General features: G+C 39.1%; 1 protein-coding gene across 1 annotated transcript in view; it reads right to left on the reverse strand.

The window, feature by feature from the left end:
* Nucleotides 1-450: 450 nt before the first annotated feature.
* The window catches only part of rxfp1 (relaxin family peptide receptor 1), a gene marked incomplete at both ends in the record, with an annotated part of 97478 nt that continues 70676 nt past the window's right edge, over nucleotides 451-27252 (reverse strand). The window contains 15 exons of the mRNA XM_084549224.1: nucleotides 451-869; nucleotides 2866-3084; nucleotides 4402-4812; nucleotides 10003-10232; nucleotides 11670-11741; nucleotides 12232-12303; nucleotides 13731-13802; nucleotides 18708-18779; nucleotides 18968-19039; nucleotides 19164-19232; nucleotides 19408-19479; nucleotides 19665-19736; nucleotides 22024-22095; nucleotides 22798-22869; nucleotides 24540-24645. Of these exons, the coding sequence (XP_084405350.1) occupies nucleotides 451-869; nucleotides 2866-3084; nucleotides 4402-4812; nucleotides 10003-10232; nucleotides 11670-11741; nucleotides 12232-12303; nucleotides 13731-13802; nucleotides 18708-18779; nucleotides 18968-19039; nucleotides 19164-19232; nucleotides 19408-19479; nucleotides 19665-19736; nucleotides 22024-22095; nucleotides 22798-22869; nucleotides 24540-24645 (2102 nt within the window). The remainder of the gene's footprint in view (nucleotides 870-2865; nucleotides 3085-4401; nucleotides 4813-10002; nucleotides 10233-11669; nucleotides 11742-12231; nucleotides 12304-13730; nucleotides 13803-18707; nucleotides 18780-18967; nucleotides 19040-19163; nucleotides 19233-19407; nucleotides 19480-19664; nucleotides 19737-22023; nucleotides 22096-22797; nucleotides 22870-24539; nucleotides 24646-27252) is intronic.

Below are 27252 nucleotides of genomic sequence, written 5' to 3' on the forward strand. Positions count from 1 at the left end.
AGCCAGAGAGATGGACAACAATTTCTTCAATCTTGAATCCAGTAACAATATATTTAATGAGTTGGAGCCACCAAAGCACAGTGAAATCGGAAGCAAAGTAACTGGATTTCAACTGATTATTTTTTTTCATCACTTAAAAAACAAAAGTAGTCCAGAGTTTTGTGAGAGTGCTTCGTTTTGGAGCCGTCATTAAAGTAATTTTCCTTTGCACTTCTGCTGTGATGACTAATAGGGCAAGACATGTACACAGTGGGATCTTAAAAAAACGAAACAAAAACAAAACACTAATGAATACTGATATTCAACCACAAAGCACAAATCAAGGACTAAACTGCACTTTTAAGATTTTGAGGTGAATACTGATGGCTGAGATGAACCTGAATCACATTTAATTGGTCAAGGAGTCTGTGTGACATTACAAACAGATCCACGTAGCTCTGCGTTGGACATTCAGAAGAGTTCGTTTGTTTGTGTGCATGTGTGTGTGAGTGTGTGTGGAGCAGTTTGGTTCTGTGAGCATACTGACAGCACCATATGCTGCTTCTGCTGTTGTTTTGTGCACATTGTGACGTCATTGTATCCGTCGTTAGGACTTTCCACAGGGGGGAGCTTAGCTACTGTGCCTTTCGTTTCCAACGGATGCCCCAGGGTGACTCCGTGGCTGTTCTCCTGCAGCGGCCACATTTCTTGCCAAGTAAGAGAAGGATGATGAGCTGGCCGACCGCTGAGCAGGGGCCTTTTCTGCCTGTAGTTAGCCCACACCTGCAGAATGGTCTCTTTGAAAGGCCTCGTGGTCAGCGTGTAAAGGATGGGGTTAAGGGCGCTGTTGATGGGGAGAATAAATATGACCACCCAGGAGCTGATGGTACCTGCCAGAGGTAAGGAGAGAAAGAAAAACCAATAACAGCTGGTACATACTCTCTGCTGGTTAAGTTTAACAGCAAGTGTGGAAATATACTTCAATGTAAAAATCTTCTATCAACGGCATTTAATGAAAATTTGAATCATTGAATTCTTTTCTCATAAGACCAACAGGGGCCTAATTAGGGAACCACAGCTTACAAGGTTGAGTATGTAATTGATTTTGCACAGCACTAAATGGCCATCTGAGTATCCAAGGGCACTTAAATGGCTACAATTAAATGCTATATATACAGTTTTTTGAAAAACACTTAAAGAACACAATGTGAATTAAATACTTTAAGCACTATTCCACAGAAAATCTATCTTTCAAGTACTTTTCCCTTTTTGAGCTTAAAAACCTTGCTCTTTTGAAGTCAGTGTGGAATCACAGCAATTAACACCAGTGGCAGCCACAACTAAAAATATGGCAAAACATATCAGTGAAATATTTCTCCGGAGCATACTGTAACTTAATCCATTTCATCTGTGTCGTGCTGTCACATCCTTTAAGCTCCAAAGCACTACCACAAGCAGGTAATTTAACAATTGATTGCGAAGCAATGACAGAACATATTGAAGACAATTATGATGATAATGATGAAGAAGTGGTTGATCAGGGAGGAAGACATTTTCATCATTTTATCACTGTGACTCTAAGTGGGCACTGAAATCAGACACTTGCATTCTGGCAAATCTTCCAAATGGCAGCTGGGCTAGCCCACCTAGAGGGCTGCAAGGTCATCAACAATTTGGAAAAAAAAATACCAGGGCCCACTCGAGGTTGGGACATCTCATAGAACTTGGATTACAAAGTCCTACATAGGCTACTAATAACCTTGGGATTTCAAGCTGCAATGCTGCAACGCTGTTTTATTCCATAAGTGACTTTGCTTCATTGTCCGCCAGGAGTTTTTCAGAAACAGAGTGTTCTGGCCGCTTATCTTTGTGCTTCTCTCTTGGCTTAATTTTATTCCCTTTTGGTCTGTTTTCATTGTGTTTATTGTTATTTTTCAGCTTTGCTGTAGCCTCCAAAGTCAACATGGTCATAAATGCCACGGATCAAAGTGTTGTAGCTGTGTCTTCGTTAAGAAAACATTCATCATCATAATTAGTTTATACATTAATCCATATGATTATGTCCATGGCTCTCTCTTGATTCTCGACTAGTATGGGTTTGTATAAAATGCACACAAATAAACTTAGAAATGAAAAATCAATTAGAGCTTAAAGCTTGAATGCCCTGATAGCAAAGTCATCTTAAATCTATACATGGGAACAACCAGCAGATTCTTTAGGTTGCAGTCTGTGTGGGAAGGTGAGGGCAACCTGGAGCACTGGGTAACCAATGATCCTTTTCATAGTTTTGGTCGAAAATCTATTATCCACATCCTGCACTCGGTAAAGGCTGTCGCATGTATTCTTGTCAAAGAGCCACAGCAGTCCAGATGTCAAGAAACTAAGGGTGCTTTTTATGTCTATATTTCATTCCAATTCCAATTTCATTAAATTCATTGATACAGTCTGTTAAACTGTTGCATTTTACCTTGGTTTGCCCTCAACACTATCTGCTTGCAAACAACTTTCTGGGAAAACAATATTTCAGTCGAAGAAATTGTATTTCTGGCTCATTATCACCTACCACCAAGGTGTTTCGGAGAGGGAAATAAATATGAAGTCAACGTAACTGGTGTGGTGTAGGGAAAAAATGGATTTCAGGAAATCAGCAAAATAATCACATCGAGCCCAAATGGAGCAACCTGGGGGGAAAAACTCAGCGGCTTTTGAAGAACGAACTCGGTATGAAAACAAGATCTGCATCTTTCTATAAACTGCTGTAAATCCAAGCTGATTAATGCTGCTAGAAGCCTTTTACAACCACATTATAAACCTACCAGGGTGGGGATTGTATTCAATACTCAAAATCAAGAGTTCCTTTAAATGGTTATAGCTTTTCTACTATACCGGGAATCTCCACCTGCAGCAGTGACAGAATCTTGAGGATGAAAATAGGGATCCAGCAGAGGGAGTCGGTGATGACGATAGAGAAGAACCTTTTGGCAATTGTCACTTCTTTTTTGATGTGGTTGCTGTATTTGGTGGTCTGAGTGCCTGTTCTCTGGATGTTGTAGAACATGCTTGCATAGGAGAGGACAATGATGAGGAATGCCACCAGGTTAAGACCTACAGAGAGATATTTGATTAGTTTCTGAGTTTTCATACAACTATATTTGCTCACCATCATCCGCATGCATACACAGTGCTGCATAAAGTATTTTCGACATTTCTGCATAAAAATGATTGAAAACATCAGAGGAGTTTAACACAAGTCTTGAAACTGGACAAAAAGAAACCAGTCAGACAAATGAAACAGAAATATTACGCTTTTGTGTTTGTTTATTCAAGAAAATGAATCATTGTCTTGCTTCGTGATCCCGTTTCTCTTAAGATTCAGTTCGGACACTGCCAATCTCATGTTTCATAGACGGGATGAGATTCTGATGCTTGAATGCAGTTCATCTCCAAAAATGACGTCTCTCATTTAAACCAAACTATTCTACTTTGGTCTCATCTGTCCCCTACACATTTTCCCAGTAGTCTTCTGGCTCGTCCACATGATGTTGATCATACTGCAGACAGGCAGCAATGTTCTTGTCAGTCTGCCATGCACACCATAGTAGTTAAGTGTTGTCCTGATGGTGGACTCATGAACATTAACATTAGCCAATATGAGAGAGACCTTTAGCTGCTTAGAAGTTACCCTGGGGTTCCTCTGTGACCTCTCAGACTATTATGTTGTTAGCCTCATAGCATGATTGCCTGAATAATTTTTTGGCCACTGTTACAATATCAATAAAAATACCAATGTGCTTGCTAAAAATTGTGTTTTTTCTTGTTTTCCGAAAACGTTAAAATATGACTTAGGCAATTATGCTATGAGGTTAACGATGTGTCTTTCTTTTGGAGTGATCTTTGTTGGTGGACCACTCCTGTGGAGGGTAACATTCATCTTAAATCTCCTCCATTCTTTCACAATCAGTAAAACTGGATTTGTGGAGTCGAAACTCGTTAGAAAAGCTAATTTGTCCGTGCCATCATAAATCTTCACAAATATATGATATGAAAATCAGAGTGTGACAAATCCCTGATTTCTTTTAAGCAGAACAGGACACGGAATGACACTTGAGTCTCATTATATTGATTGGAAACCCTTCTGAACAGATGGACTCTAATTTGGTGTTGAAATGAAGTTGCAATTTTGGAGGTGCACCTCATAGATATGGAATATTGATTTATTTTGTTGAACAACCAAATAGCAAATAACACTCATTTCTATGCAGAAATGTGGAGAATTCAGAGGGGTGCAAACACTTTTAAACGGCACTGCAGATGAAATGCACTCACTACATAATGAGACTGTATATTTACAGATACATTTTAGAGTAAACTACTAAAAACAACTAAAAACCTCAAAGGAATATTAGAAGAACAATCTCCTACCCAGGAAAATGACGATGGAGTAAACGTGAGCCCAAAGCGTCTCTGGCTGCTCTGAGTGAAGAGGGAAGCAGACTCCATTGGTCCCATAAAAGTTGCGAAATAACCCCTTGCAGACCAGTGGCAGGAAAGCAACAATAAATCCGAACACCCATATCCCGAGAAGGATGGTGACAGTTCGTCGCCAGCCAGGAGTCAAATACTGGAAAGGGTAGACAATGCAGATGTATTTCTCCAGAGTGAGATAAGTGAGGAGCAGGACAGATACTTCGGTCGACAGCATGGCCAACGAGCCAATGACCTGACACTGGCTGCTGTCCATCCATGCCTGGGCGTGTCGGTTGTACTCTCCTCGAAACTTCAGGTCATACGCGCCGATCATGAAGAGGTAGATGCCCATCAGTCCATCTGCACCTGAAAGGAAGGACAGCTGTGTTAATGAAGATTTATGACGTCTACAGTAGGTTAAAACACGTACTTGAATCTCTTTGCTACAAGTGGCTAAAACAAATATTTGAATATGTGAATGTGAGCACATTATCAGCATTATTTGAAAGCCAAACAAACACACCAAGTTTGTGTGATGAATCAAGCTATATTTGTTCAGTGTCGTAGTTGAACCAATTACGGAATGATGAAAAGCTTTCAGAGATGGACGATGACAAGCAGACTGCAGCCACTCAAACCTGGAAATCCATGCAGATGAAATTACAATTCACCAGATACTTACATCAGCTACCGCGTTTCGAAAAATTATGAGATTATCATATGCGTTCGTGGTAATTTCGCTAAGAGTTAGACGACAGGATCAACGACACTCTTGTAATTAGCATAGATTAGCATAAATACTGGGAACTGGGAAAGAACAAAACACTCACATGTTCACCAGATGTCCTTCTCTTGAATGTTGAGTATATACTGCAGGATGTACTGAATGTTCAGGGTTTTAAACTGTACTCGACTAAAATGTGCAATAGGTTTAAAGGTCCACACACACCAAACTGACATCAAAGAACTAGCGACAATATATATATATTCAAATAACTCTTCATAGGTGGCAGAAATGGGCGGCACAGTGGCGAGGTGGTTAGCACTGATACCTCACAGCGAGAAGGTCACCGGTTCGAATCCATGGGCCGGCTGGCCTTTCTGTGTGGAGTTTGCATGTTCTCCCTGTGTCTGCGTGGGTTCTCTCCGGGTACTCCGGCTTCTTCCCACCATCCAAAGACATGCTCATTAGGTTAATTGGTGATTCTAAAATTGGCCGTAGGTGTGCATGTGAGTGTGAATGGTTGTCTGTCTCTCTGTGTTAGCCCTGCGATGGACTGGCGACCTGTTCAGGGTGTACCCCTGCCTCTCGCCCGATGACAGCTGGGATAGGCCCCAGCAGACCCCCGTGACCCTTAACAGGACTAAATGGGTATAGAAGATGAATGAATGAATGAGGTGGCAGAAATCTGTATTCCTCATTAAAAAAGGGAAAGTATTATACTTTGACTTTTATTAAATCCAGTCATCCAGTTTGCTAAGGTGATTGTCCAATCATGATGATCTTTCTGACCAACATGCTGAATTAGCCAAAAAGCTGATGAAAAACAGGGTTCTGAAACCAATAATCCGATACCTGCACATGGCTCATTGTTGACTTGGTGTGGCACGTCCCTAGGGAGTTTGCCTGGGACATGGTTTGAGACATCACATCTAGTTTGGGAGCCAGTCATCGTCAAACCGACAGCTTTAACAAAGGTGTAGACTTTCTGTGCAGTAGTGGACATCCTTATGTATAGAGCGCAAACTTTCCTTTTTTCAGCAGAAGAACTTGAAAAGAGCATTATAGTTTTTAACTTAAAAAAACTTTAACTTCAAGGTTGAACATGCAGTGGAGTTCAAACATCTGACACATGGCATCTGAAATAAGTGATGTTATTAGAAGTTAAGAGAGGCTTTTCCAGCCTCAAATCATCAGGCCAGACAGAAGGTTTCAAAGGGGGGCATGTAGGCCACTCTCAAGCACTTTGTGTAAACTGAATCAATTGAATTGATTCAGCACAATCAGAAAGTTACCACACCCTCAGAAGTTCTATACATCATACTGTGTTCACTGAGAGACACAAAAGAACTTCACAGTTACAGAATTTGCAGCAATAAGGAGGGCAAGCGTCCAATCAGCAAAAGCACTGTCAAAAGAAAGCAGACTAGAGGTGTGTCAGAGGACGAGTAGCATCTTTTGAACACTTGTCAGGAGAGGAAACAAGGCCAAGCATACCAGCTGTTCACAGCGGATGATGAAAAAAAAAAGGTCCTATTTACTGATGAAACCAATTCTACAATGTATTACACCAACAGTGAAACAATATAGCGGCACCTTAAGCAGAGGTATTTTGGACACCTGCACCAAAATGACTCCACCATCAAGAGGAATAGCACTGCATTCTCTTTGGTTTGCATCTTTGTGGAGAAGGATTGACTGAGACTGCAGCTGCATATTGATTCCAAACAGACCACAAGGTTTTTTAAGAACTACTTGAGGACCAAGTAATGCTGACCATCATGGACATTTCTCCACAATTACTTGAACTCTGACAGATCCTGCGGGGATATCATGGGTTATAAACTTAGGACAAACTTGTGGAGCAAACAGGGGATGTGGCACAAATTCATCTCTCTGAAAAGTAGAGCAAATCCATGTACAGTTTTCACTCTAAATTTAACATTTGTAAAGAAAAACATATATAATACTAGTACTTCAGTTTATAGTTCTAAGCTAATAAATATTGCTTCACTGCACTCAAAGCACAACTCAGTTTGTTTTCAGGTACAGAGTGACCATTAGGGGAAAAATCCCCATTTCAACTTCCATCTTCATTTAACAGTGTGTCTCTGGCATTACGGTGCAGCAATGAGCCCATCACACCCTGAAGAGGACAATAACTATCTCCCCAAACCTGCAGTCTTTTAGTGGAAAAGCAGTGAGTGGAACTGAGTTGGGATGTTGTCCAAAGGTTAAAAAACAGGTTGTCATCATATAACCCTACACTGCATTTTCATCATGCACATGAATACATTATGACGAAAACAACAACAAAATGAATTTATACAGAGTTATACTCAGTTTTCATGTATAGGCTATGGGCTTTGAATCTACAAAGATGTTTTTACATTTAACCCCAAGCGCATTTTCAAACTCAAAACTCTTTCAGAGAGAAAACTGACACTACAACAACACGATGAATAAATTCCCACCCCGCATGTTGTTTTCTGTTACACCTACTTCCTTTGCCTGCAGCACAACCATCACAGTACTTCGCTGTCACTGTGTTAGCAGCAGTTTAATTCACAACTTAAATCCTCTGTAGAATACACCACTGCTTCGTCGGTCTCATACAGTGAATTCATTACTCAAATCTTCCTGTTAGAAATTCTTTTGATACAGAAATGTGGCGATGTTCATCAAAAGGCATATTTAATTGCACACGTGGTGGATATGATCATCAAATATTCCCTGTACATATTTTTATCTTATCTTACAGTATATGTCTTGTGATGATTAAAGTTACCCTCTGGTCGACTCAACAGTCCACCGTAGTAGAAGACCTTGAGCTGAACTGCAGAGATACTGTGTTGATTTTTAGCGTTTTAAGGGACAAAATGGTGGCTACAGAAGAAGATAAGTGAACCTATGTCTCTGCTAAATACAGATCATGCATGTTTACACTTTGTTCATAGCTCTTCTTTCTTTCCAGACTCAAGTCTGTTCCACCGTCTTACTAACCGGATTAAAAGCATGCAGACACTTCCTGCTTGCATAAAGACACATACATAATCCACTGTTGTTAAAAAAGAAGCAAGGAATGAATGATATCTACAATACTTTACTTCTGTTAAGCACCTTATCCTCCATTTTTGTCCGACAGGCTGCAGAAAACAATCTACAATGACATTCTGATACACTTTTAAAGGTTGACGTATTGAGAGGGCCCAAAAATGCTTTAAAATGAGATGAATCTAACTGCCATCCTCTGAGCAGCTGTTTTTGTGGATGTAGCTGGAAAGAGGGCTGACGTGCATAGCATTTCTACTTTGTAAATTCTGAGCTCTTTGTAGCATTAAGACTTACAAAAAGCCCAAATAGTCATGACAAATGAGAAGTGAAATGCCTGCATCAGCATATAACAAAACATTATTGTCCTGTTCTGTATTGTACAATAATACAAATGCAAATAATTTCTATTTCTTTTATGTTTTAATGCCTTTAATGTCTTTATCTCTGCGAAGTTGCCAACAAATGCAATGCTCTCTTGGGAATAACAACATCTATACCATTCACACTACCCTCTGTTATATCTTCATACTCAAGTATATCCGTCTGAAGCTATCATGCCAGAGAGAGAGAGAGAGAGAAGAGAGAGAAGGGAATGCATTACAAGACTTTTTGCACGAATGTGCTCATGTCATATCAAATTTTTACCCGTTCCATGTGAATGCACACATCATACCTATCACCAACATCTCGGTACGTAGCAGACAGAAAGGAGTTACTGTAAAACTGTTCATCTTAAAGCACAAAACTCCTGTATCCTCTTAAAACATGAAGAACATCACAAGGTGTTGACCTGGCCTCCAAATTCACTAGATCCCAAACTGATCAAGTATCTGTGGGATGATCCACAGAGGCCCCTCCCCTCAACCTATAGGACCCAAAGGCCCTCACTAACAACATTCTGTTGCCAGACACCACAGGACACCCTCAGAAGGCCCATGTCCATTCTCTGATGACTCACAACTGTTTTGGAGGCACAAGGGAGACCTACACAATATTAGGACGCTGGTCATAATGTTATGCCTGATTGTGTACCTTCATAAAGTAGAAGTCCCACTGAAGTAGAGTCCCACTTTTTACACCACTTAGTTCCTCTAAAGCTCAGCGTGTTTATCTTATATTCTCTTCAAATACCATCATGCATTAATCTTCCTCCTCTAACATATGATATGAAACTGTATATTCATCTGAAGCTTATCATGACACATGTCAGAGAGAGAAGGGAATGCATTACATGACTTTTTGCACGAGTTAGCCCATGTTATATCAAAACTTTACCAGTCAATATCAACGCTATCTCTCATCTTTAAATCATTTCCTGTCTTTCCATGTGAATAGACGCATCGTACTTATCACCAGCGCCGCAGTACTTACCAGGCGGATACAAGCTCCAAAACTCATGAATATCCTCATGAAACATGCAAAAAACAGCATCATTCACAGCCCATATCTAAACGCAAACTCATATCTAAGCAGCGCCTATTCATACATCATGTTCAAATGTTCCTACTATGAATTTATACATTAGTATGGAGACATTTTCGCACTGTGCAGCAGTTGTATAAAAGTAGCTTCAAAGTGGAAGATACATTTGAAATACACTTACTGGAAAGTACATTTTATCTTATTGATATGGCTTTTTATTAGTGTGTTAGATGAAATTTTTATTTAGTTTTTCATGAAGTAGTCCAACAGTATGTGTGAAGCACACAGGCAGCTATTGATATTGCAGCTCTACATTTGAAGAATTTATTGTAAACTGCTTTACAGTCAGTGGGACTTACAGCAGAGGGAGATGATGCACATGGCGTGGAGTTTGTTCTCGGAGCGGATGTAGGAGCGCATGCAGATGACGAAGATGTTGCCGAAGCAGGTGGTGGCAGAGACGACCCAGACGAAGACCCTCAGAACAATGTTGGCCAGCAGGTCCTCGAAGGACGAGATGCCGTCAGTGTTGGGCTTGCAGCTGCGCACATGAGGAGCGTAGCCGCAGTACTGGAATTTCTTAAAGTAGCTGTGATAATAGATTGAAAGATAGAGAAGAGACTTTGCTCATTTGCAGTTAAGAGGTTTTTGCGATTATGCAGCAGAGTGGAATGTCCACACACTATACTGTGTGGAATCATTAATAAGAGAACTTTCATCTTTCAGCATGACACTGATCCAAAGCACACATCCAATCCAACAAAAGAATGGCATCATGAAAGAAAGCTTAAGGTCTTAGAGGAACCCAACCAGAGCCCAGACCTGAATGTTCCTATAGAAAGATCTGTGGGGGGACCTGAGGAGTGCCGTGTGCAGAAGCTCTCACAATTTAACACATGTAGAATATTTATTGTAAATAGAGTGGAAAAATATTCAAAACCTGTTATCCTGAACAACAAACAGAGTGCTATAATAAAACCAAAGGGTGCTTCAACTAAGTGCTATTCCAGGCCTGTGCACATTTATGATGGTGTTTTAAAAAAAAAAATTAAAAAAAATCATATAAATTGTTCTAATATTATATATCTGTGTTGGATTTTTATTTATTTATTTTGATATAAAAAAAAAGTGACAGAAATAAAAAAAAAAAAAAAAGAAGAAAAGATTTTGTGAAGTGGACCCAGCAATGTCACTGGGATTTGTAATAATGGCAACATCGTGTTTGGGTCTCTGCCGGTGGTGAACTTAATCATACAATATTTTCCCCGATGAGGGAAAAGGAGACAAAACTGCCGTTATTACAATTCATCCTAAGAATGTGAATTTCTGTACAAAGTCTCAGTGGATATTCACCAGGTATTTATTGAGCTATTTTATATCTCACAAGTTTTAAAATTCATTGTCATGTGAGTCATGTGATCACCACTGTCAGATCAGTAAATGCTTCAGTGGAAGATGGTGGAGTGACCAGCTCACACGGCCATAGAGCCAAGATGACTAAAACTAATGTCTAAACAAAGAAACGGTCCGATCTTCATCAGAATCTTCCTGTAAAGCGATGCTGCCTTTGAAATGTTCATCGATGTTTATGTTTCGAGCGTCACAAGTGTGTTGGGGTAGTGGACGAACCAAATCTATCTGGAGAACTGCCGCTTTAAGTTTTACTTCAGCAAAAATAAAAGAATCTGTATTTCAGTGGAACTTGTATGGAACTCAACAGGGGGGAAAAAAGTCTTGAAGTTCCTCTGTGGTTGTGTTCAAGGCTAAAAATGTGTTCATCTTCTCTTTTTGTCTAGTGTTTCATCCCTTCCAGGACCTGCATTAGATGTACAGTATCTCAAACTGCTTTACCCACAGAGGAGCTGGATTACACTAAGCCCGACTTAATCATCTCCCAGTTGGAATAGAAGCCTGACAATGTCAATAAGGCTGACCTGGGGCTCAACACTTGAAATACAGAATATGGGAAAAAAAATATATAAAAATCTATGATCTCTATGACATAGCGGAACAATGGAGTACTTACATGTGAGTCAAGTATTTGAGAGGTTCAAACATCCTTCGCTGTATGTTTCCAATTTCTATCCCTTCTATGCTCCTGACAATTAGAAAGACACATTGATTTTAGTCAGATGCCACAAACACACAAGATACAACACAGTATATTGATTTGTTGCTGTATTACGACAGTCTTAAAAAGCACAAAACCCATTTCAGCAAATCCATAACTCCTTGCCAAACGGCCTTTTAATGCCTAATAGGGAAAAGGTTTCAGTAGGCAAAATACATTCTCTTTTTATGCTACTGCTTGTGCCTCGAAAGGAAAAGCACGTTAATCACATAATATACAAATATTACAAAGAAACTGGCGCGCATCAAATGTTGGGATAACACTGAAAGGATAATGAACTTCTTCTTGCTTGTCAGATGTTTTCTTCCTTTTCATTTGTGGTTTTGTTTTGTTTACTGCTCTTCTCCGACAAGACAGCTCTTAAATTAGCTCTTATGAGAAAACAGGCCTGGTTTCTTATCCTGTCTAATAGGACATGTTTTAATTGATTGTTAGGGATGTAGCAGCATGTACTTACAATGATTTTAATTTGTGCAGCTTGTCGAAGTGGTCAACTTGGAGCTCCACGATGGGATTGTATGATATATTCCTAGGAAATGAGAGAAAGACAAGGAAATCAATAAAATAACATGGTCATTAAACACAGACACAGTAAAGCAACTTTTAACACTGTAATTCCTTGGAAACAGATGGGACGTACCGGGAATTTTTATGTACATCTAAGCTCGTGTTTTTATGCATGTGTACTGTTTCTTTCAAATCCCACGTGTGCCGTCCTGAAATGCCATCATTCTAGCTCCTGCTACATGTCCTTGCATTGTTTATAACACGTTCTGTTTTCTGCCCACAGGGATGTTTGTTGAGCATATTAGTGGAGTGACCGCCTCAGTTATAATAAAATAAGATTTTTATAAAGTCACACAAAAGTTTTGATGCAATTTATGGACAACGCTGTAGGTGCAACTGCCATTTCTGTAATTCTGTATTATCTCTCTGTAGCATTTTTATTAAAACTTATAAATTTTGAGTTTGCCATTTCGAGAGTGGATTCAAAGGATATAACTACAAATTAAGCATGGTAGTTTATTGTTTGTACTTTTCAGTCATTGAAAGATTGAGCTACTAGTTACTCTGCAGGTTAAGATAAACATAACAAATATTCCTATAATGTATCATTATGTAATAAACTACTAATTAATATGTAGAAATACATAAAGTCAATGAAATTACCATCTAATTAACCCGATGCAACATTCAATAATTAGTCTATATTTAATACAAATGTTTAACAAGGTTCTTTTTCCTTTTGTATCATATATTTTGATGCTAATAATCTTGTCATGGTATTGAGTTTTGGACTTTCAAGTTTGGTTTTCCTTCTTCCTGTCCTTGTCCGTGTTCTCTCCGCTGTTCGCTCCTCCCTAATCCTAACCTGTGTCTTGTTCCCTCGTTAGTTCCTAGTGTTTTTAAAGTCCTGCCTGTTCCCCGTCCCCACTTTTGCTCCCTGGTGTTTCTGTTTCCCTGGATTTACCTGTTCTCACCTGTTCTCCTTACGCGATGAGCCTATGCTCTTCTCTGGAAGTTTTCCCTGTGTTTTTCCTTGAGGTTCCTTAACCGTGTTCCCTTGTTTTAATTTCTTTTACACTCACTGACTCTCTCTACAGCACTTTTTTTTACCTTCAAAGTAGGTCTTCATTAAACTGCATCCTATTATTACATCCACCCTTGCTTCCTGGTGTATGTCTGCATTTGGCTACGACTTCCCCGCAACACTTTTACTGAAGTAAAACTCTGAATGCGAGACTTAACGAGTATTTCTACAATGTACTTGAGTACCTGAAATATGTGAGAGGATTTGTATTGCATATTTTCATTATGACTTCTACACAATGAACAACAACAGCAATTCCATTATAATTCCCTGTCAGCATGGAAAAAAGCTAAAAATAGACACAGAGCAGGTAGGCTTGCATACAGAGCTGTTTATGTGAGGGTTTTTGTGTAAACAGGACTCACAGTTGGAGCAAATCCTCCAGTAAGACAAAGAGATTCGGGGGGATCGCCACCAGTCTGTTGCTGGATAGATCCCTGCTCACAGAGACAAATCCGCATCCCAGAAAAAACACGAAAAAACAAAGAGGCATTGACGTACAATACTGGGTATCTGACAGAGGCATGCAGATCTTTAAAGGTAAATCTCTGTAACTCGTTCACTGTGTAGGGGCGGATTGCATAACAGGTACACTGAAAAAAGAAAAGCACATCCTTGCAATAAATACTATTATTATATATTAAACACTGGATTTGTAAATATCTAGGTCAGTTTATATTAGTGCTGCCACCTAAAAACAGAACTGTAGATGGAAGAATATCTAAGCTATGCCACAGACTTCTTATTTTAGCTAATTACATTCATGAAAAACAACCAGTCATATAGGGATTTTCCAGTGTAGAGGTTCAATATCAAGTTCAAATGACAACAGCTTCATGGATATATCCAGCTTCTGATGAACACTTTCCCAGAGCTCTAAGTCATGTCAACAAAGGTGGAAAGGGGAGATTGGATTACAAGACTCTGTCGATTTTTCCTGTACGCAGCATTAACTGAGCAATGGTCAGAATAAAGCATCTCGACAGTGTAAAGAAATACTTCTTAAGGTATACACACCGATCAGCCACAACATTAAGACCACTGACAGTGGACCTCTGAAACTTTTGGACCTTCCATTCGTGTGGATGTTACTTAGTCATGTACCTAGACCAGACCAGACACCCCCACCCCATAGCAATGACACTCCTTGATGGCAGCAGCCATCCTCAGCAGGATGCAGCCTGACACAGACACACACACAAAAATGTTTTAGGAACAACTCAAACATGAAGAACAGCACAAGGTGTTGACCTGGCCTCCAAATTCACTAGATCCCAAACTGATCAAGTATCTGAGAGCCCCCACCCACCCACTAACTATATCACACCACAGGACACCCTTAGACGGTCCATGTCCATTCTCTGATGAGTCACAACTGTTTTGGAGGCACAAGGGAGACCTACACAGTATTAGGAAGGTGGTCGTAATGTTACGCCTGATTGGTGTACAGCTAAGTGGTGATGTATATAAAAAAAAGTATAAGGTATAAGGCAACATTCCTGTTCATGTGCTCCATGTCATAATGTTATGCCTGATCTGTGTATATACATACATAGAGGCAGGGTACACCCTGGACAGGTCTCCAGTCTATCACAGGGCTAACACAGAGAGACAGACAACCATTCACACTCACACAGCCGATTTAGAATGACCAATGAACCTAACCAGCATGTCTTTAGACAGTGGGAGGAAGTGACTGAGTGACTGAAACATGACTTTGTTATTTTCTTTTGGACATATCATTTGCCAAACTGCTTTCTTACACTCACTAATTAACAACTACAGTTTTTCCTAGGAGATATCTCTTGTGTTTGTCAGGTACTGGATCACTCCATCTGTATCGACTGCAGACCTGACAAGCTCACTTTTCTCCCCTTCCTCTACGATATCTCTTTAATACGTTTCTTTGCTTCCTTCCATGTTACAAACTAAAATATTGCATTGTTTACTGACACAGTCTGTAGATAAAAAATGTAATCATTCGTGTTTAAGTTCTTATATCTTCTAATAATATACAGCTGATTGAATTTAACATGTGAGTTTGCCATGATATGTCACATAATATCCCAAACACGGCTCCTAAAAATATAAGACTTGATTTGAGAAAGCAGATTGTGCAACAATATGGTTCACAGGGAGAGGAGTATGTCATAAATCAGGATTAGTCAACACTCAACAGGAATTGTAGAAATCATTTTGTTGTTTTTGGATTTTATTTTTTACAATAGGAAAACAAGTGTAAAACGTTTCAATCATTGCCCGTTGCTGTGTAGCTGAGAATTGGAGTACAGGCCTCTGGTCATGTAAAGTGTCTTTAGAAAATTTGAACTGTTATTGAAGTTATAAAAACAAACCTTAATTGAAATCTCAGAAAAGCAAACCCAGACATTCCCACATGTTACATTTTTGAGCTTGTTTGAGTTGTGAATGCAACATTTCAGGTCTGATTCAGACCCCACTGATAAGCGGCTCTTCCATTTGGAAATGTATGAAGGGGAAAGTCGTTTCCTTTGGTAAACATTTGGGCAACTCAGCATTACCATCGTATGTCAATCAACCGTATCATTCTCTCCCACTGGCCATCATGGCAAAAACTTTCCCACAAAATTTCATGAACACGCCATGGTCTCTGCTCACTACATCCCTTCAATGAAAAGGAAATTATGTATGACAATGGATGGATTTTAAATGCTCCCTAAGTGTTGTGGTGCAGTAAAACAAAACAAAACAAAACAAAAAACAACAGACAACAGCATCTTCTTCTTTTTTTTCTTTTTTTTTTTTGTAGTGTTAACAGCCTAGGAAATGAGCACGAAGATTAAGACCGTTAATAATACAGTGCTAAAATTGACGTTTAATGTGATCCTTCAAAGATCCACAGAGGCAAAAAAGGTTAAATCAATAAAGATTTTCAAAGACCTTAGAAGAGCCTTTAAAATGCTTTTTAACGGCCTTGGACAAACTGTGTCAGGTATCAGTACATACAATAAAAGAAGCACAGAGTGGGCGCCCTGCAAAGATCACCACAGGAGCCTGCTGTGCAATACTCAAGAGGGTGACAACAACATCAAATGTAAAAAGTAAAGAACTGAAAGCATCTCTGTCAGTAGTAAGAATAGTGGAGAAGAGTGGTGTCTGCTGAAGGGCAATGATCTACAAATTTGAAACTGAATGTTGCACCATGCTACATTAACAATGCTGAGCTAAAGCTAAGACATGCTAAAAAATCTGAATGTAGAAATTTAAAATTGCAGCAAGGCTTGAAATAGTGATTAATTATTGCTAAGTTCAAGGCAGCAGCTGTCAGTGATTTTTTGATTCTTTGTCTTCCTATTTTTCCTGAAGGAATTTCTGACTGTCTTTCAGAAAGTCAGTAATAATTAGAGTTATGGCACCGACCTTTGGCAGATGAGGCAGATAGTGTCAAGATCTTCACGAATAACTCATGCATCAGTGAAAACCTGCCACAGTTCAGTGTGCCATTAAGCATAAGATTTGGTGCACATGTGCAGACTGTTGTTAAAGTCTTGAACGTAGGAATAAAATCTGTTTATTATTATACTGTATGACAAATACTTGTCTATCAGCAGAGGAATGCTGATGGGAATCTAGATGAGTATAAACATGTGCAATTAATTAAGTCCTCATGAACTTGATGTTTGAAGCTTTTTTTGTAAGATATTACATGTACTGTACGTCACCATTCAGCTGCACACCAATCAGGCGTATTGTGTGGGTCTTCCTTGTGCCTCCAAAAAAGTTGTGTCTCATCAGAGAATGGACATGGGCGTTCTGAGGGTGTCCTGCGGTGCAACAGGCCAGGTCAACAGCTTGTGCTGTTCTTCATGTTTTCTTGAGTTGTTCCCAAAGCGTTTTTGTATGTGTGTCTGTGTCAGGCTGCATCCTGCTGGGGATGGCTGCTGCCATCAAGGAGTGTCATTGCTATGGAGTGGGGGTGTCTGGTCTGGTCTAGGTGGGTGGTACATGTCTGAGTAACATCCACATGAATGCCAGGTCCAAAAGTTTCCCAGCAGAACATTGAATTGTCACAAGATGGTCAATATTATTTACTCCCCCTGTCAGTGGTTTTAATGTTGTGGCTGACTGGTGCATATGACTCCACATTCACCAAGAAGCCGTTTTGTCATTTCCTCAAAAACATAAAATCCTGATTACTCATACTGAAAATTGGGATTTAACCAACTTTTCAGCCAATGAAACACTTTGTTGGAGCCATTGGAGCTGACCAATCAGAGCACATGAGGTTTTCTTGCTCTATTTTTACAGGAAATACATGTGTAAATGTAAGCCCTAACTGAAATAATCTGGAGGCCAGATATTCATAAAACCTGTAGCTTCCGAGTAACTAGTTGGTGAAAGGGAAAGTTTCTACCAGAGAGTAGGCATGAAGAAATGGTAACAAGGTCGACAAAATCATCAGCAGTTGTGTCCTGCAAAAGATAACTATCCCTAAAGTCTAGCCAGGAATTCAGATGTCCATTCCTTGAAAGAACAGACTAACCAGCTCTCACATCAACAAACCAGCTGGTCTAAATGACCATCCCCAGGCTCCACAGCACCACAAATGGTCCCCATTAATAATCTGACATGAATTTGTTCAGTGAAGCCTTGGTCCTAAATGTGATTTCATTAGACTCATGCTCTTAAATCATATCAGTTGTTGCTTGCAGCAGTGTTTGAAGTTTGTACTACTTAGACAGGAATTCACTGCATCTTAAGGGTCAAATACGTCTTCAAACAGAGACTGTGACTTTTCTAATGAAGCTTTCAGGATAATCTCACAGAAACGTTTTCCTTCTGGCCTAATGGGATTTCTAAACTCATCATGCCAAACAAATCTTCAAAATGCAAAGTTGCTTCACTTCAGCTCATGCCTGTAGCCACTGTTAAGGTCCCAAAGGTCCTTAGGCCTTTTATCTGAGGTGTAACCTATATAAGGAAAGTTCATAATAACTCGGCATTGGTGCAGACATGACAAGTTGAGAAAAGTGAGATAAAAAAAAGGAATTTCATTAAACATTGTAATTTTTCAAATGTTCCATGATCCCTTAAGCCTCTTCGTTTTTCCAGATACTGTGGTTCCTTCATTGGAAGACTTAGTCACTGCTTGAGAGGTAATTTGTGTTATAGCTCACTGACATGGTTTTAAAGCTATTGTTATTAAATTTTTGCATCCCTCGCAATCCACCTAGCAAGTTCAGTGTTTGTATCTATGTATTTCTAAAACTTTGCCTACAGCCATGCTTTAGCTTCTTATAGGACAACACTGAAAGTTGTCAAATTTTCTTGCATACTGCACAGTCAAAGAAAAATGTACTTACAATTCTCCAAGCTTTTGGAGCACTGAGAAAGCCTGTTCATGTATATAGCTGATCCGGTTTCGCTGCAAAACCCTGGAGATAGGCAATAAAACACTTTTTATTACTACTTTTTGACCTTCTTAATCCCATTCAAGAAACCGCCAGCAGTGATTCCACGCGTAGGTTTGTATTGGACTCTTCCAGAAATTCAGGCAAAAGTGAATTTAAAAGCAAAAAAACTTTCCTTTGCCACAGATCAACATATGTAAATTTATACTTACAGAACTGTCAGCATGCTGCATGAGCAGAATGAGACATTTCCAATCGTTTCAATCAGATTTCCCTCCAAATCCCTGCAAGAACATGTTAGAAAATGCACAAGCGCATCCAGACACACACACAGACAGAATAAACTCATCAAAAGACTTGTCACTTATGTGTCAGGACAACTTCCAATTTTTATGACATCTTACTTACAGCCAATTCAGTCTAGGCATTTCCCGGCAGATGTCATCCAGCTTCGTCAGAGAGTTATTCAACAAAACCCTGTCAATCAGTGACACACAAAGAAACAAGGTTCAAAGGAGCAACACTGATTCAGTTTAAGTAGATCAACAAAGGCTCTTAGCAGCAGCACTTCTGATGATTTGAGGGGACATGACAACACAGAAAAAAAGCAAAAAGTCTATTATAAAAGTATAAAGCAGAAGCATAAACTCACAGTAAAACAAGGGAGTTCAGTCCTGAAAAGGTCATGGAGGATATCTGATGGATATTGTTATTTTCTAGGATCCTACAACAGTAACAACACAAACAGGATATTGTTTAAGTCCTGCTACCAGGAAACAGCTTCAGAAGAAACACCATTAACAGATACGTCCGTGACGTATTACTGAAACACAATGCAATGCAATGCAAGAAAAACAAAGTAAAAAACAATATGATGCTGAACTGTGTTTTAGTAGAAAACTGACATACAACCACTCCAGCTTGTGCAGGTCCCTGAAAACTCCGGGCATCAGGACGGATATCTTGTTGTAGCTCAGGTATCTAAATGAAGAAAGACACATTTGTAAAGTCAAACAAAGAGGATGCTTGCAGGTGAACATTTTTGAACAATAGCGAGTAATGGGAAAGCTTTCACCAGTTTCATATTTAACATAATTTAATGCCTGTACGTATTGGACATTGTGCGTACACACTGCTGTGTGAACAAACAGATGGGTTAAATACGGATAAAGAATTTCCCATGAGGTATCAATAAAGGAAAATTAGCAATATTATCAGTTAACCAACCATTTCGGTAGGATTTTGTATTTGATGCACATTTTTCAATGGACAGTTTTCATTTGTCTCTTTTTACATTCCATCCTTTCATAACTAATAATGTCAGTAAGCATTGTTCAGTACAGTGGCAGAACTACACACTGGAAATATTACATTTATTTTGAACTTTAGTTTCCTCTACTTATTATGGCAAGGCCTTACATTACATTATGGAATCTGGTTTATTTAATATCTACCTAACTCAGGGGCAGAACCAACCACTTTATGTCTATCTGTCATGTGCCTCAGCCAATCTTATGTACTTTATTTTTTGTTTTATTTTTTAATCTATCTATCTATCTATCTATCTATCTATCTATCTATCTATCTATCTATCTATCTTTTTTCTTTTTTTATCTCAGATGTGTATATTCTATGTTTAAGTTGTTGCACTGTGGATCTTTAAGGAAAGAAATTTCAATCCTGTGTGTGTGCTGCACATATGGCAGAATCAACACTAAAGTTGAACTGACTTTGACTTGACTTATGTTGTTGTTACACATCAAACCGACTTCAACAAAGTATCGGAAACGAAAACTGGCTGTGACATTGCCCCATGTCGCATGTTTCTGGACCAAAGATTTGGACCTCAACACACCACCAAGAATACAGCCAAAGGTCATCTGGCACATAAGCTCTGCAAATGAGAGGAAAACCCTCTTCATACCAACAGGCGGCAGCAGTCAGTATTTGTAAATGAAAAGAGGAAACTAGAAGATCTGTTGTCAGCTGGGAAGCTCTTCTTGTGCACTGAACTTCCATTCAGAAAGGTCGCCTCTGACGCTTCAACATGCTGAATTGGCTGAAAAGTCGCAATTTGAATCTTAGAAGGCTGCAGCAGGAAAGTGAAAGTTAAGACGTAATGACAGTTGTTGGCAGCAAATGGACCACAGCCATCATATTCAATGAATGTGGGCAAAATTGCACAATTTTCCTACAGAAAACTGGAAAAGCTTTTAACCCTAACCCTAACCCTTTTCTTGAACTGAATGGTTTAAAAACAAATGTCCAATGACGTTCTATTCTCCTTTCATTCTATTCATTGTGTTAAATTGAATAAGCAATAAAATCAGGCTGACCATGAAGAGAGGTCTCTCCTAGTGGAAATTTTAAACTGCAGTTGCATTATTGGACAACCCCCCCCAAAAAAAAATAAATAACCCAAAACAAAACATATACACTCTGTGTTAAAGATCTTCTTTGTGATGTGAGCACAGGATACAACCTTTTTACAAACTTGAAAGCAAACAAAGATAACTGTATCTTTCTGTTTCAAGGTTTCCTGTATTTGGAACTCAGAGGTCCAGATCAAAACATGAAAGGCAGAGTCAGACCAAATGTGCAGAAAAGTATATCCACATACTGTAATGAAACTCCTTTGTTCTTTATCCATTTTATTTTAATGCGTTAGCTGCAGCATAGTCATAGCTACATTTATAGTGATATGTTTATACAATATCTTGTTTTATGTTGGAGAGCAACACTCAGCTGTCAGTACAAAGCTACACATAGCTAAAAAGTGTGCAGTCTAACAAGCCTGAAATGGTTTTAGAGAAATATTGAGTCAATTTTGTGATAATTTTGGAGAATGTAGTTTGTTGTGCTGCTGAATTGTATTGAATTATATCAATGCGTAATTCTTTATTACTTTGTAAACACCATTTATATTAATACGGTTAAAATAAATAAATAATCTCAGCTTGATGCAGTGCAATAAACTTCCAACTGAGTGTATAAATCCTTAAAGAATATCTTTAAAAAAAAAAAATGCTAATCATAATTAACAACAGTAGGATATCATACATGTATATGATTACGTATCACTCCTCAACTGAGCCACACAACTGGGGGAAAAAATAAAAAAAACACTGACTGATCCCAATCAGCTAATACAAATGCAAATTCATCGCCTGGACAAACATATTTTCTTTCATTTTATGTATGCATTATCTATGCAACACAGTTTGATCTATTACTGAATGTTATGTGTTAGAAAAGAGATCACACTTACAGCCTTGTAAGGTTGTACAGGCCCCTGAATGCATCAGGACTCACATCGCGAATTGTGTTGTGCTGAAGATATCTATATAAAAAAAGAGGGCAAAAACAGTCTTGAGCTTGAAAAAACAGACATAAATTTGCATAAATGTGGCTGTTTAATTGCTTTCATGAGGCATATTAGCCCAGTTGGCAGAAATCAGAGTTTGATGTCAAATATTCATAACCGGTTAGTACCTTGCACCATTTCTATATTTCATACATACTGTGAGCTCACCAAACCTCTGATTTCTCACGCGTGGCAGTTTATTCTGATGTTTGTTTATGCTCATCTCTGGAAAAAGTTTTCAATCCAGTCAAGCCGACTGAAGGCTGACAGTGTGACGACGCCAAATTGTTCCTGGCAAAGGATCAGACCTATCCTCATGCTGCCACAGTCAGTGGCTCTGCGTGAGCTTGATGAATAGCATAAGTCGGCGTTGAATGCATCCGCTGCACAGAACAGTTATAGCTGTCAGCGTTCCCAGCCATCGTCTTAGCATTACACATATCAGCTTTGTAGCTGTGAAACTGTATTTGCCACTCAAAGGTTGAGTGACAACATTATGCTTTACTGAATGTTAATACTCATGTATAATGTATCGGGCTTTTTAGAAAAGGGAACTGAGCAACGGACATCAAAATCAAAAATAGAACAATAAGGAAAGTCAGCAATAAAAAAATATAAATAATAAAATATTTGGCAAAAATGGAATGAAACCATATATATGCAAATGGTAAAACTCACAGTTTCTGTAGGCTCTGATATTTAAAGAATGTGTCCGCTTTCAGTTTCTGAAGTCTGTTCCTTTGTAGTGACCTGAGGGACAGAAAGATGCTCAATATGAGAATATAGAATTAACATTTACATTAGCATATATAGAGGTTGACATCATGAACAGTGCTCATCGTGATCAGTGCTGCTACATTTGGACAACCGACCACTTCAATGATTCTCAAATTTGTGTTTTTATAAATGATAAATTACCAAATCATGAAAGTAGACATACTCTATATACTGATCAGGCATAACATTATGGCCACCTTCCCACTACTGTGTAGATCTCCCTTGTGCCTCCAAAACAGATGGAGTGACTCCAACTCAGACTCATCAGAGAATGGACATGGGCCTTCTGAGGGTGTCCTGTGGTGTCTGGCAACAGAATGTTGTTAATGGGGGCCTTTGGGTCCTATGGGTTGAGGGGAGGGGCCTCTGGATCATCCCACAGCTACTTGATCAGTTTGGGATCTAGTGAATTTGGAGGCCAGGTCAACACTTCGTGCTGTTTTTTGAGTTGTTCCTAAAGTGTTTTTGTGTGTGTGTCTGTGTCAGGCTGCATCCTGCTGGCGATGGCTGCTGCCATCAAGGAGTGTCATTGCTATGGGGTGGGGGTGCCTGGTCTGGTCTAGGTGGGTGCTACATGTCTAAGTAACATCCACATAAATGCCAGGTCCAAGAGTTTCCCAGCAGAACACTGAATTGTCACAAGATGGTCAATGTTATTTACCTCTCCTGTCAGTGGTTTTAATGTTGTGGCTCATCTGCATACCGTATTTAATAATTTTAAAACTTAATTTCCAACAAAAACAATCGTCTTCTCACACTGAACCAGAAAATTAAATCCGTAAAAAAGGTAAGCTACAGCTTAGTAGTCTTAAATTCTGTTTTATCAAGAGACCCTGAATTCACCAATTGATTCGGTTGTTGATTCCAAAGCTTTTAACGGATTAAAGGATGATTAAAGGCTCATCCGCTCACAAACTGTTAGGTCAAACTTTTGGAAGTGGTCAGTTTTTGGCCTTTTGGGAGGTCTTTTAACTGTTGACGCTATCTCATTTTGGCTACTACGACGTGTTCCCTGGCCAACTGACACAAGGAGCCGGTCCACTCATGAAAATTAGGCTTGATTAACGTTGCTCAAACACAAAAGAGCATGACAGCTGCCAGCCTTATGTCACAACAGAAAATGGGTCAAATCAGGACACTGCATAATAGTGTCAAAACTTGTTAAAGTTGATGGAGGACTGCATTCTACAGTATTTTTCCATTTTCCAGTTAGGCATAAGTGTCTAATTATCATTTATTTCGCATAATTTTTTTGAGAGTTTGTTCACTGTCATAAAGGCTAATTAAAAATTTCTGCATTTTTTTTTAAGTGAAAATATTCAGTAAATGGATTTAATATTTTTATGTAAATCTGCAAAAATTTACAAATTCAGTAACTCTTGTAATGGAGCCATAAACTCTGCATAATGGGGAAGTTTAAAATTATAGCTGTTTTGTAAAAAAAGACAAAAATAGTAAAAATATTCGGCATGTTATATATTATATTCAGCAAGATATATATATATATATACTGGAGAATATCTGCTACAACTCTTCTCAGAAGATGAGGCAGTCACAGCATTGATGACCGGCTTCCTGGGGATTGTGTGAGCTCCAAGATATTGAAAAGAAAAAAAAACAATCAGGAGTTATTTTTTACTTACATCATGGTGACATTCACCGCCACCACTGGGACATCTTCAAGCTGAACACCATCACAGTCCAACTCCAGGTCTCTGCACTGGCAGAGCTCAGGAACGACACCCAGCACTGGAGAGACGGTGGAGACATAAGAGAAAATGTCAATCAAATGCTTACAGTGTCAAAGAGCTGGCTGGAGACCTGTTGGAGGAGAATGTAAGCCCCAAGATTAAAGCAGCAGAGAAAAGAATGACAGCAGAATTATTATTAAGAGTGATTTGTGGGAGAACCACAGGTTCTTAGTTAATAGTTAATAACAGACTTACTGAATATTCCTGGGTTAAGCCAGCTTTAATTATCTTTGATTAATTTCCAGTTTGGATTTGGAAAATGTGATTAAATGAAGCAGATAAAATTGTTTCACCAGGCCTTCCTGGCTCCCGTGAAAGCAAATTATTTTTGTGGACATTTCAAAATTAGCAACAAAGGGAAGTTGATGAAAGGCGTCCCTTTGAGAGGCGACCACATTTTCACTTACATGGTTGATTATAGTATTTAAAGCAAATCATGCCTAGCTCACATTTCAGCTAAGTGAACGTTTATCAGCTGGGACAATTTGCCTGGTATTCACCCTGTGGGGTATTAATATGTATGTCAGTAGGGGGGCATATGATTGTTGAACGTGATTGTATCACAACCACAAGAGATACTTCACAGGTGTGTTATTGAAATAAGTGTGAAGGCTGATTGAGTTAATATGTGGAACTCACAGACAACTAGTTAGGGCAGATGGTATGAGCAAGTCTACAAGCATAGGATCGCAAATCTATAGATGGTTTTCGATGGACAGGTACTCACTATAGACCTATCAGGCATAACATTATGACCATTTGGATCCTGGTATCCATTCCTGTTCATGTACTCCATGCACACATATTGTCAAATGCACCGAATTTGTACACACAGAGACATGTGTGGATTAACAGAGAAAAATAAGGCTATCCAGTATTTTCAGATATTTATGAAGTCATTTTAAAAAAGAAATGCAATGGCCATGTGCACCACACCTCTGAGGTGTGTTTCAAGTAGTATTCATCAAGGATTAGGTGTCTATGTCAGCGTTTTGACCATGACACAAGTACAGAGAGGAGCTTTAAATAATTCCATGCACAAATTATGTTCTTTTGAGTCAAGTAAAAAGCAAATGGCAAATGAATCTTCATGGGACTCAGTGAAGTCATGTTTACCACTGCAGGAAGGAAACGTTCAACTTTTATAGTTCATTTATTTCTGATTTTTGACTTACAGTTGTAAAACTTGTTGGTTTTGGAATCTAGTAGCCATCTAGTATTGTTTTGCACCATGGTTGCTGGGGAAGAAGCATGCCAGGTTTGGAATAACTGAAATATATGCTCATAGAGATGTTTAATATTGCTCTGAAGTATGTATATGACATATTAACTCCTAAGGTTGATAGAGGCTGATGATTAACAAAAAGGTTTGTTTGACCTTAAAGTTTTTTTTGTTTTTTTTTTTACTTTCTCTCTCCATGGGACTATAGCTGCAGTCATGCTTATGCCATTTTCAGGGTCAGGAGGAGGGAAGAAATCCACTCCATGAATAATTTGGATCGTAATCTTTGGAGAGCAACAACATGATAGGGTTTCCAAAACTGGTCACAGCTGACAGGCCAGACTGCCATTTATGGGCTTATAAATCTGCTTTGATGATGGCCCTAACCTCAAATGGGTCCATGTAGAAGCAAACAAGTTGCTGCTACAGTAATTTGAGGTGAAACCTGCTTAATAACACCATCCATATATAAAAGATTTGACTTTCTATGAGACTGTCACAAAATCTGTCTCTGAGATCCCATAATACCATTGGCTTGTTAAAAGTACAGCCATTGAACGTCATTAAAATAATGGTTGTAATGCAGGATGCAGCAGCTGACTGGGGATTCTTTCACTGTCAGTCACTGGGTTTCCATCCTAATGAGGCGTTTCATTGAGATGAGCAACTAACTGGTAGGAGCAATCTGCCAGTCAGACACCGTTGACCCATTGCAGAAAAAAGATAGAAAAAAACAAAACAATGTAAATAAAAGACTGAAACTTCCACTGGTGAAAAACAATGTGAAGAATATGATGAAAATAAGGTGTTTGTTTCATGCGTTACACTGTATGTGAGGAGTGTTACAGTCTCCTCATTGCTCCACATACAAATAATGCGTTGCATCTATTTTTTGTCACCTCAGTGGAGCTGAGCCTTCATCTGATGCTAACCATAAGTCTATCATTGCACTCAGTTAGGTTTTGTTTTTTCCCCAAACACCAGCTTCTCCACCTTATCCAAATGCAAACACTTGCACTTGTGGCTTTTACACAAATATATGCACATAAACAAAGGTGGATGGAGGCGCCCCTGGCGGAACTCATTCACTTCCACCCTGTCTATGCTGTAGAGGTGGCAGTGCCTGAGGGCAAAACACAAGAGTGGGGCTCCTGGACGCCTACGTGTCCACGACATCCATCGTCAAGAAATATTGACAATGGCAATAAAACCTTATCAGAATGCACAGACTTAAATTTGCAATGTGCTGGTTCAACAGCTACTTTTTGCTCGGCATCGCTAACTACTGGCATGTGAAATGTCATCTCTGCTCTGGAAGATCCCTGACCAGGTGCATGAGGATTAGCTCACCTCTTTGCACATTCAAGCAACGATTTGGATTAG

Source organism: Chelon labrosus (genome assembly GCF_963514085.1).
Source record: "Chelon labrosus genome assembly, chromosome: 8".
NCBI classification, from domain to species: Eukaryota; Metazoa; Chordata; class Actinopteri; order Mugiliformes; family Mugilidae; genus Chelon; species Chelon labrosus.